The following is a 12,307-nucleotide window of genomic DNA, read 5'->3' as shown; positions in this document are numbered from 1 at the left end:
CCCATATTTCTTTTATAAAAATAATAAAACTAAAGACTTTTCGGAGATATGAAGGATGCAATACTACTCTATAGGTACTCAAGATGGACATGAGATTGACTGAAACTGAGTGTTTCACCCCCCCTTTAAAGTTGTTGAACGTTCGCCGGTTCCCAACTCCTTCCTTCCCATATTTATGAACTTTATTACACAGTTAAAGAAACAGAAACAGTTATTTTGCTAAAGTTTTACTGTCTGTTGTAGACAATCATGACTGCCGCTCTAGTGCAGTGGTGTTATTCCAAACATGTGTTTGCTCCTGTGAATGTTGTTTTAGACTGGGACATGAGTTATACAAAGCATTGTTGAAGTAAATCACAGCCTCACCTTTAAACAGATCTCTCTCATAGACCGGATCACTGGTCTCTTTACTCGCGCCGTTATCGAGTGTGCAGGTGTAGAAGTTCCCTGGTTTTAATTTGTTTGTAACTGTGATGGATTCTCCTTTCGGAGAGATTGGTGAACCTGTCAGTGTTTCTCCAGCAGAATTCTGCCAGATGATTGGTTCACTGTACTCGCATCTCAAATATACAACATCAGGGTCACTAGTCTTCTCTATCTTGATCTCAGGTTTGGGGACCCGCTCTGTGAAAGAAACAATGAAAACATTCAATCCACAGAGAAAACAACATACAATCAAAAACTACTACTCTAGCCTTGGAAAATGTGTTTTTGTATAAAAACTTATATTTATCACTTAAACAATGTACAATTGTACTAAACTGTTAATGGTAGTAGAACCTTAAAAGTATGGTAAATATCATGGTGCATAAATATCAGTATCATTGTATTATCACAAAGTACAAAGATATACTACTGAACACGTGTGAGAGTGAAATTTGTATCTGTAGAACATATCCACACATGTGTATCAATACATTTGAAGTCACAGAGAAAAATCTTGTAAATATAAAAATATATAAAAAACACCCAATATTGTACCTAAAATTGTATGGAACTGACATATGAAATCAGTGTCATTTTCAATCGTGATGGTATTCAGGAAAACAGCATTTGGTTGTGTGATGTTGTTTAACTGTATCACATGTTATAATTATAAAATCTTAACATTTTTAATGTTTACCGCAATTTCTCTGTGTGAGCGGAGCTCATTTGTTTTGATTTTTCCTCAAGATGCGCAAGTTGTAAACTTGTAGCTTTTTTTTCTCTCTTACAAACACAACACAACCGTTACACCTTCACACATTCTTCATTGTAGGTGCACAAATTCTATTTTACGAATCACACATGAAGAAACTCATACGCTCACATTTTTGCTACAGTTGCTGAAGTGCATATGGTGCAAAACGCAGTCACACACCCGTATCACAAATGTGAAGGCACGGACAAATTTTGCACAGAGGAAATATCCTTCATATGGAACCAAGTCTCACTACCTATTCAATTAAAAAAAAGCTTTATAATAATGAAATAAGGCCTTTAAAGTATTTCAATAATCTATATTCACTCACCCTTAACAGTCAAGGTGAATCTCTGTTGCTGCTCTTTACTGTTGATGTCAATGGAATAAACTCCACTGTGTTCAACTTTTAAACCAGTAATAGTGATTACTCCAGTCTTCTCATCAAGAGTTGTGATGTCTTTAAATCTCGGATTCGGGGTGTTTAAACCGTCATCTACATCCCATTCAATCACCTTAATAACATCAGCGCCTTTTCTTTGTTTCCAGAAAATGCTGCTGACAGAAGGAGGAAGAGGTTTGTCTGGATGAAAAGAAACTTGATCACCCACTGCTTTCATCACATCTTCACCTGATGGATAAAATATGAGAGTGTGTGTTAGTCAACATTCAACAAGTACATCTTTTTTATTACTTAAATGCCAGTCACATTACAAACAATGAACATGACGATAGTAATTTCCAAATATGGAATAAAATTGTTGAACAAATATAAACTACAAAAAGTACAGTTAGACAATATTCAGGTTTTCCTTTAGCCTGTTTCCGTTTATGTAATTTCCCAAAATCAAACAGATTATTTTAACAATAAAGGGACATTTGCTGGTAATCTCTGTCAGTTAAAATAAAATGTACATATTTTTCAGAAAAATAAACTACAGTGGAAGTCAATACAAAAAAATCTGCTATAAATGATGCAGTTAAAAAATAAGTGAAGAACATTTTCTCTCTCAGTCCTACGGAAATCTCACCTTATTTGTTTTGCAATATTTTTAGGCAATCGTGTATATTTCTACTCAAATTTAGGTTGCCAATATGTTTAAGAAGACATTGAAGAGGGTTTATTCTGTTAGTAACTTCCCAATAAAGTAATTATGTATTAGCGTGCATATTACAAGGATATTGGCTGTTTAATAGCACTTATAAAGCAAATATTAATGCCTTATTCTAACCATGTTCTACATCCCTTAATACCTAAACTTAACAACGAGCTTCTATTAATAAGCAGTAATTAGGAGTTTATTGAGACAAAATGTTTAGTTAACAGTGAGAATTGGACCCTAAACTAAAGTGTGACCATCTCCTATCAAAAAGACACGGTCGCTTTATTCACATTTCCTTTAAAGAGACATTTTTAAATGGATGGTAAAGCATCGGACACTATACAATATTCTTCTTTAGGGATTATTGGAATATTATACATTTGAATAAACGATATGTAGGTGGTGCTCATTTTCATCAAACAACTGTTTAACAAATATTATACCAAAAAAATGATTTCTAAACGTTATTCCACATTCTACATTTGTTTGAAGAAAAATAATTTAATGAAATAACTTCATCTAAATCTAACTCATTTCAAAGTTGGATTGCTAAGTAAAGCAACCCCACCCATTTCTTGGTCCCGTTCCGCGCTAACTAGTTTCCGGCGAACACGCCAAAGGCAACACAAAAAGTAACTAAAATTAGCCTAATGTACTGTTTTGGACATAGTATTCTATTGAGATATGCATGAAATTCATGTAAAGAACACAATATATAAATTCGATTAACGGGTTTATCATCTGAACGCGTTTTGTATGGTCATAACTTGTTGTGAATAGAATTATACGAAACCAGGGCTCGACATTAAGCATGTTCATGTGCTTGTGCTTCGGACAAGGAAATTGGTCATTTGCTTGTCCGAGTAAAAAATGTGCTTATCCAGAAACAAGTTAGGTGTGTGTGTGTGTGTGTGTGTGTGTGTGTGTGTGTGTGTGTGTGTGTGTGTGTGTGTGTGTGTGTTGTAAATATAACTTATTCTTAAGCAATATTCTCACCAGTGTTCAATCAGCTTTGACATATTTTAAATCTGCATATTTGTGGGGCCTTTCCCCCCTAAACGTATTAAATATAGGCTATGCTTCAGGTTTCATATTATATTCATAAATTTGATCTATACATTACATTAAAATAATACACTATAGGGCTATTACCAATCAAAAATTACAACTGCATTACATAATGTTATGAGAGTTGTATTTTTGAAAAAACAAAATAAATATTGAAAATTATATGAAACTAAACATTCCAATAGGTGGCAGTGGGCGAGTCTTAATGAGTGAGTCATTGAGTGATTCATTCAAACGATTTATTCAAATGATTGATTCATTTAAGAATGAGGCAGTCGTTTTTAATGAACAAATAAGACTGAGTTTATTAATCCTACATAACAGCTTTTGTATCAGTTATTTTGTCTTATGGTCGTTATATTTCTCAAAGATTTCTGCTCGTTCTGAATAAGATACAGATAAAGTAGCACAATAAAGAGTACATGTATATGAATGCATTAGTAAGTTTTAGTTATCAAGAAATATATGCTAGAACTTTTCAGTTTCTAAGCTATTTTAATGATAAATCCCAGACATGTGTTGACAATACATTTCTGCGCTACTGAATGGTTTTGTATGAGGCGTGCTCGATCTCCGCGTGATCAGGCTATGTGTGCGCGTTGCAATGAAGCACACATTTAGTGCGATGATTAACTTACGTGTACAATAAGCCTGCATTCTCCCGACCAATTTTGAGCATCCAGATGGTAATCAAACATGTCTTGTGGAGAGCTCACGGAGTATGCATTTATTTGTAATTTTGAACTGTTTAAAACAGAGCCTGCTGCCGGTCAGGAAATTGTTTATCCTGTAGCGTCCTCTTTAGGCGAGCGACTAGTCGACGTCAAGCTTAAAGCGTCATGACAGAGCATTAAGGTCGACTAGTCGGTGCAACCCCTAGTTCATAACATAATATATTATCCACTATCAATCACCATTTACACTAAATTAGTGCAGAATCATTCTTGCATTTTGGTGAATCAATAGTTGTTGTTGTTTTTTTTGTTATTGGCGTTTTAATCTGGCTCTTGTCCGTCGGGCAAGTAAAATGTCTTTTGAGAGTTTTTCAGTAGGCTATAAAAGTAAATCGTGTTTTAATGTCAGGACTTTACTGTCGGGACGAAAGTAACACTTGTTACTTTTGTCCCACTATTATATGTATAATGCATATTATGCAAATGTAATTTTCATATTGTTTATACTGTTGAAGAAAAAAATGATCAAATAGACTGAATTATATTGCAAAAAAAATATTCTAAACAACTACAAGTTTGTATTGTCGGGTTATATTTGAAACATTTGATTAAACTTAAAATTTTAAAATGTTATTTTTTTATTTTTTTGCAAAGATAAAGGACAAAATGTTTGCAGTTACATATTAACAAGGTCATAGTCAGGTATGTTTAATAAAAACAAGAGTAACACAAAACAATCTAGCTTATATTGTTGTGTTACTTTTCCAGCCAAGTATTTAATTCTTCCCACTCTCTGCATTTGTACAAAATACCCTCTGCTATTGATAGACCACACTTGTGAGTTATTGACCACCACCACACCAAATATATCTCTGTCTAAAACATTCTTTTAAAATTAAGTTGTTCTGAAAAATGGTACTTTCGCCCCTGCTCTCCCCTAAATTATATGTTAAAACTGAACTTAGCCACCAACAATGTTAGCTATCTCTGTTATTGAATGCTAACGGATCGCGTAACTTACCTGAAGCGGCTCCTGAGGCGATGGGTTGGAACACGACGAGGAGGACGGCCGTCGTGAGTCTTAGAAGCGACGTTAACATCTTTACACAAAGTAGCTACACTTTAATGTGCTTTTCTTATAGTTAACTAGGAACGTATTCGAGATCACACCCTGGAAGTCTAATCGATCGAAACCAAAAGTAAGTAGGGGTTGGGCTTCAGAGACGTGATGTTGTCATCATCAGTGGCCGTCCGGTGTGTAATATTTCGTCCCTTGAAAAACGTTTCCAGTGTGCTGAGTATGCATGCATATTTGTGAATATTAATACATCTGTGAGAGCGGCTTTATTGAAATACAAACGAATGAATGGAATGAAAGTTGTAGTTTATCTTGGGATAACAAAATGTTTGATGGATTATTTCGATGAGGCACACAACACACACACACACACACACACACACACACACACACACACACACACACACACACACACACACACACACACACACACACACAGAGACAGGCACATTAAGTTCTAAATTATTTGACTATTTAGCCTAAACATGTTGTAAATATCACACACACTGTGTGTGTGTGTGTGTGTGTGTGTGTGTGTGTGTGTGTGTGTGTGTGTGTGTGTGTGTGTGTGTGTTTAATAATTAGTTTATTTACTCAGGATTCATTCTATAATTGTAGAAAAAAAATGTTAAATTTTTCACACAAATAAAAAAACTGAACTTATCCTTTGATGTTCATTTTTTAGCATTGCAATTTTCACAATAATGACTAAAATTTTTAAAGATTTTTACAAATCTGTTTGTTTAAATGCCCAATTATGTTATAAGCAAATAGATGAATACAGAAATGTCAATGCACAGGGCTACTAAAGGAACAAAGTATTACAACAGTAGTCCAAACATAAGAAAAAGCATGAGAATAGTATAATGTTATAGTATATTGTTCCTGATGCACCATCTCTGCAGAACGAGAACAAATATAAATGTAAGTAAAATCATGAGTATTTACCTAAATAATTAGCTTAATGAATCCAGTTTGTAGGCATAATTGTACATTGATCAATAACTAACCAGCCTCTAATAAATAAACCTCACCATCTACCTGAACCTGATTGGTTGTAAAAAATGGACAATATAACTTTCTAATTGTTGTATGGTTTTATTTTTGGTTTTGATTATTTTTGTATGTATTATTGGAATGTCACAAGGCTGAGGAAATTAATTACATTACTAACAGTACATTTTGTATTTTGCATCTTGGTATATGCTGAAAGTCATGGAATAAAAATCCTCCTGTACCTGGAAATTATTGAAGTGCCTGCATAGATCATCCTCCAAAACAGAGGACAAAATAAACCAAAACGAAGCTACTGCACCTTTTCAGTTTTCTTAATCGCCTCAAATAAAGGTTTTATTATTGATTGCATTTTATGCTGCAGCATGTAAAGGTGTGATCACATTTGTGCAGTCTCTGTTCTTATTCATCCCAAAGGTGTTCTATCGCAGTGGTTCCCAAACCTGTCCTGGTGCACATTTTAAATGTCTCCCTCATCTAACACACCTGGGGCCGGTTGCATAAACCACTTAGACTTAAAAGTCTTAAAAGTAAGTCATCTAATTTTTTTCTTTAAGACTGGTCCTAACTTTTTTAAATCAAAATTATAAACTAGTCAACATTTTAGATATCTTTGAAATGTAATGTGCTTCACTAATACAACTATGCCAAGTAAGTGCCAAAAATATTATGCAGTTTAAAAAGTTTACAATATTTTGTAAACAAATTTGTGCAGCTTATGCTGAAGAATGTGTGTCCTGTAATTACTCTGGTCAGTCCTGTTGCCAATCCTGTTACTGTCATTAATTTCATTAAAAAAAATATATATTATATATTTTTATATATATAATATATATAATATATATTTTTATAAATATATAAAAATATATTTGAAATTATCTTTGGTCAAGTTTTTCCATTGTAAACCTATCAAAATTGTGTTTTGGACAAAACCCTTCTTTTAATATCTCTCTTGTAAAAATATATATTTTCCTCAATTGGCATATGATCATCCTCTAAATTTAGTAAATTTTTGGTAATCTGAATGGCAAATATAAGATTTTAAAAAAAAATCCAAAAATTTGAAACAATTCAACTGAAAAGAGGGACTAAAATACTGCTCAAATACGTTACAACTATAACAAAGTTCAAATTAAAACTATTGTATGTAGTAAAGCTTGTGTCTGTAACAGGGATGACAAAAATATCAACACATGAGGTAGATGAATAATCACAAAATAAAATAAAAAATCATAGCCTGAGATGGCACAATACAATTTCTTTTCATTTTAAGCGGTCTTCTTTTCATGGATATTTTTAAAACATAGATTAAACTTATTTTATATTTACATTTTTCAGAATTGAAAAGGCACCGATTTCGTGGAATGATAAAGAGGAAGAAACCGCAAGCATGCTCTTTCACAAAGGCTTCAACAAGCAAGACTAACCACACGCATTACATAACGCATGAAAACTGACCACAACAGATGACCAGACCAGAGATCGAGCTTCATTTAAACTAGTTTAGTGTCTCTCAAAATACCAGCAAACATCAAAATAAGTCCTTGGCATTCACAGTCAAGAATTGTAAAATGTCGAAATGAACCGCAAAAACACACTAACAACGTTGTTTCTGTGAAACTTGCTTTGATATTTTACAGGGAGTGCAGAATTATTAGGCAAGTTGTATTTTTGAGGATTCATTTTATTATTGAACAACAACCATGTTCTCAATGAACACAAACTCATTAATATCAAAGCTGAATATTTTTGGAAGTTTTAGTTTTTAGTTTTAGCTATTTTAGGGGGATATCTGTATGTGCAGGTGACTATTACTGTGCATAATTATTAGGCAACTTAACAAAAAACAAATTTATACGCTTTTTTATCACAGGTTTGTGGACTGGCTCTGTGAAAGAAACAATGAAACTTTTATAATGTTGGTATCAGATGGTAATATATGATATGATATATATATCATATGAAATACAAAATACAATATTTATCGACTAGACTGCTATCTATGCCAAATTAAGCTGTAGATTAAAATCCAAAACATTCATTTGTTAGTCAAAGAAACATAAAAGTAAATCATTTTAGTAATTTTCATTGATCGTTGGAATGAATACCTGCAGCCTCAGGGTCACAGAAACAGCAAGTGAGGGAGAGATGGTACAAATATTGGCTATTATTTATGAATAAAATGCCAGCACACACAAACTACCAATCACCCTCCTTATATATATAAAAACAAAAATACTAACATATTATATCTCACAATGCACACAGTCACATCACAACTTAATCCACAAAGTGAATAAGATGGCAGTCATAAGTACCTGTGACGGGAGAAATGACAATTAATACACGAATCATACAAAAACAGCAACACACACTACAGCCATAGGTGTCATGTACAAACACAGGAAACATATTCATATATTCAGAAGATTATAATGAAGTTCATCAGAGCAAGTTCTGAAGGCTCAGATGGTTCAGAGCTCCAGATGCTTCAGTAAAGCTGCGATTCAGAGCCGATGACCAGGAGAACGTGTCCAGATGATCACATGTGGCTTTACATTTGAAGAGTCTTGATGGTCAATCACTCACGAATATCATTTCTGAAGGGAAAATGTTCATTTTTAATGTATATTTTAAAACATAGTTCAAGTTGATCTATTTGATTTGTTATAATGCACATAAATGATTCTCAACTCTCAAAATCCTCCACACTGAACACGCTCATTCATGTCTTTATGGATCAACGCTTTGTGCACTGGTGCGCAGTCATGTTGGAACAGGAAGGGGCCGTCCCCAAACTCTTCCCACAAAGTTGGGAGCATGAAAGAGAAAGATCATTAAGAGATCCTATCACTGGAACTAAGGGGACAAGCCCAACCCCCTGAAGAAGAAACCCACACCATAATCCCCCATCCACCAAACTTTACACTTGACACATTTGCAGTCAGGCAAGTACCGTTCTCTGGCAACCGCCAAACCCAGACTCATCCATGGGATTGTCAGACATTGAAGCGTGATTGGTCGCTCAGAGAACACGTCTCACTGCTCTAGAGTCCAGTGGCGGCTGCTTTACTCCACTGCATCCCACACTTTGCATTGCATTTGGTGATGTAAGGCTTGGATGAGCTGCTCTGCCATGGAAACCCATTCCATGAAGCTCTCTACACTGTTCTTGAGCTCATCTGAAGGCCACAGAAGTTTGGAGCTCTGTAGCTATAGATTTTGTAGAAAGTTGGTGACTTCTGCGCACTGTGACCCTCAGCATGCGCTGACCCCGCTCTGTGATTTTATGTGGCCTATCACTTCGTGGCTGAGTTGCTGTTGTTCCCAATGGCTTCCACTTTGTTATAATCCCACTAACAGCTAAGCGTGGAATATTTAGTAGTGAAGAAATGTCAGGAATGGACTTATTGCACAGGTGGCAATCTATCTCGGCCCCACGCTTGAGTTCACTGAGCTCCTGAGAGCGACCCATTCTTTCACTAATGTGTGTAGAAGCGTCTGCAGGCCTAGGGCTTGATTTATACACCTGTGGCCATGAAGAGATTGGACACCTGAATTCAGTGATTTGCTCAGTGAGTCACGCTTACAAAGTACTGATCAATCAATCGGCTTGGTCATCTGCATTTTCAGAATCAAACTCGGCTCAAACTGCTATGGTACAGCAGTAATAACGGTTTGTAATTGCTTTGGGAGCTGACGCTTCGATTATGGTAAGGGTCATTTGTTTGAGGTGTTCGGCCAATCACAATGCAGTGGGCCAGCTGGCCAATCAGAGCACACTATGCTTCTCAGAAGGAAGGTCTTTGTAAAAATCAGGCATAGAGGAGCTACAATAATATACAGTAAATAATAATGTTTTTTTTTTGTTACACCCAATACATCAAATAAGGATCTTTGAAAATTGCATCATATGACCCCTTTAAGCAAATGATAGAAATATGTTTTAAAAGAATAAACACAAAAGTAGTCTTACCATGTAAAGGTAGTATAAACGGATGATAAAAATGATGCCGATCAAAATGATAGCAATCCAAATGTCAACTCGCCTGTTTGAATCTAATGCAAAAACACATATTAAGCTTATAAGACAAACTCAATCCTGGAAAACATGACACTATAATACTGCCACAATACAGGGACAGTAATTCATATGACATAACATCATATGGTACTGAATGATTGCCATATATGGTATTCACACAGCACTCCAACACTGGTACTATGGTCAAAACACAATAAAACCACGGTAACTTTTGTTAGTGTAATAATAGTTGTTGTTAAATCACAATGAACATATATATTAACAATATAAATATGATTATAATTTTACACACAAAAAACAGCATTAATATTCATCAATATAATAATCTATATTCACTCACCCTTAACAGTCAAAGTGAATCTCTGCTCCTGCTCTTTACTGTTGATGTCAATGATATAAACTCCACTGTGTTCAACTTTTAAACCAGTTAGTGATTACTCCAGTCTCCTTATCAAGAGCTGTGATGTCTTTAAATCTCGGATTAGGGATATTAAAACCATCATCTTCATCCCATTCAATCGCCTTGATAACGATATCACTAATGTTTCTGTGTTTCCAGATAATGCTGAAGACAGGAGGATTAAATTTGTCTGGAAGAAAAGAAACTTGATCACCCACTGCTTTCATCACATCTTCACCTGATGGATAAAATATGAGAGAGTGTGTTAGTCAACATTCAACAAACACGTCATTTCATATTTGTAAATTAGGTTGCAATAATATATAATTAAACACTAAACTGCTTTAGGTTCGACAAAAGTACATGTGCAAACTTCAATAAAACGTTATAAAGATAACTTACCTGAAGCAGCTTCTGTGGTGATGAACACGACCAACATCAAGCATCGAAGGGACATTTTTCTTTGACAAAGTACACATTAATGCACTTTTCTTCTAGATTTTACTCAGAATGTCTTTTACACGCCTGAGATGTGATGTAAGAGAAGAGAATACAGAGGAAGTGCAAAAATAAACCACAAACTTGTGGCATTGAGGTGGTCCTTCTCTCTGATCTGTAATGTAGGACAGTTTTTGATGTTCACGCTTCCCTAAAGACACATACGTCTCCATCTGAATTAGATTTTTTATTTTAAATAGCATTAAATGATTAGTTCACGCAAAAATAAAATGTCTGTCATTAACTCCTCTCCCTAATGTCGCTCCACACCCGTAAGACCTCCGTTCATCTTCACACACAGTTTAAGATATTTTAGATTTAGTCCGAGAGCGTATGCAAGTGTATGCACACTATACTGTCCATGTCCAGAAAGGGAATAAAAAAAACCTCAAATAAAGATTCAAACGGTTATGAATCAGCGTATTGATTCATGATTCGGATCGCGTGTCAAACTGCAGAAATCACGTGACATTGGCGATCCGAATCATTAATCGATTTGCTGATTCATAAGCGTTTGAATCTTTATTTGAGGTTTGAAAATAAACGCGGAAGAGAAGACAATGCTGAATAAAGTCGTAGTTTTTGTTATTTTTGGACCCAAATGTATTTCCGATGCTTCAAGAGACTCTAATTAACCCACTGATGTCTCATATGGACTACTGTGATGATGTTTTTATTCCCTTTCTGGACATGGACAGTATAGTGTGCATACACTTGCATACACTCTCGGACTAAATATAAAATATCTTAAACTGTGTGTGAAGATGAACGGAGGTCTTACGGGTGTGGAGCGACATTAGGGTGAGGAGTTAATGACATATATATCCTTTTTGGTTGAACTAACCCTTTAAAAGACAACTCCGGTGAAAAATGAACCTAGGGGTAATTAACAGATGGTTAGCGAGTAGATCGTTCTCTGGTTTGTGTTTTAATGAAAGTCGAATGTAAAGTTTTATCTCTAAAAACAGATTAGCTTATAACGCTAGTCTATGGGGCATGGAATAAGTCAAATTAAATCGCTAGTTAATACCACTAACAAGGCTCAAAATAGCCTCACACTAACACGGTAACGAGCGTCCCTACATGCAAACCGAAGCATTGAGAACATTGTAAGTGCACAAATAGTTTAATAAGAAGATACTTTATAAAGACAGTACATTACATGTATACAGATGGCAGCCTCATGGAAAACAGTCTCGACGAGTCGAACCATGAACGCTGTGCTAAGTGAGCTGGTTGCGTTCAGT

General features: G+C 35.1%; 1 protein-coding gene and 1 long non-coding RNA gene across 2 annotated transcripts; both read right to left on the bottom strand.

Annotated features, from left to right (window-relative positions):
• Window positions 1–247: 247 nt before the first annotated feature.
• On the bottom strand, window positions 248–5,125 carry LOC137073822 (CD48 antigen-like). Its single transcript, XM_067442522.1, has 3 exons — window positions 5,047–5,125; window positions 1,512–1,811; window positions 248–624 (listed from the first exon to the last, which is right to left on the bottom strand). Exons 1-3 carry the CDS (start codon window positions 5,123–5,125, stop codon window positions 248–250), a joined length of 756 nt encoding a protein of 251 aa, XP_067298623.1.
• A 3,301-nt stretch (window positions 5,126–8,426) lies between these two features.
• On the bottom strand, window positions 8,427–10,592 carry LOC137074183 (uncharacterized). The gene is made up of 3 exons (XR_010904939.1): window positions 10,503–10,592; window positions 10,094–10,176; window positions 8,427–8,717 (listed from the first exon to the last, which is right to left on the bottom strand). It is a non-coding gene; the product is annotated as an uncharacterized lncRNA (long non-coding RNA).
• Between the last annotated feature and the right edge of the window lie 1,715 nt (window positions 10,593–12,307).

The sequence above is a fragment of the Pseudorasbora parva genome, chromosome 4 (genome assembly GCF_024679245.1).
Source record: "Pseudorasbora parva isolate DD20220531a chromosome 4, ASM2467924v1, whole genome shotgun sequence".
Taxonomy (NCBI): domain Eukaryota; kingdom Metazoa; phylum Chordata; class Actinopteri; order Cypriniformes; family Gobionidae; genus Pseudorasbora; species Pseudorasbora parva.
This window is presented reverse-complemented; position numbering and strand designations above follow the sequence as displayed.

Bases quoted from the DNA above. Each gene is read 5' to 3' on its own strand.
- LOC137073822 (XM_067442522.1), bottom strand. From the start codon at position 5,125: ATGTTAACGTCGCTTCTAAGACTCACGACGGCCGTCCTCCTCGTCGTG. The intron at 1,812-5,046 runs GTAAGTTACGCG...TTTATCCATCAG, and splicing joins CGCCTCAGGAGCCGCTTCAG to GTGAAGATGTGATGAAAGCA. The intron at 625-1,511 runs GTGAGTGAATAT...TTTCTTTCACAG, and splicing joins ATTCACCTTGACTGTTAAGG to AGCGGGTCCCCAAACCTGAG.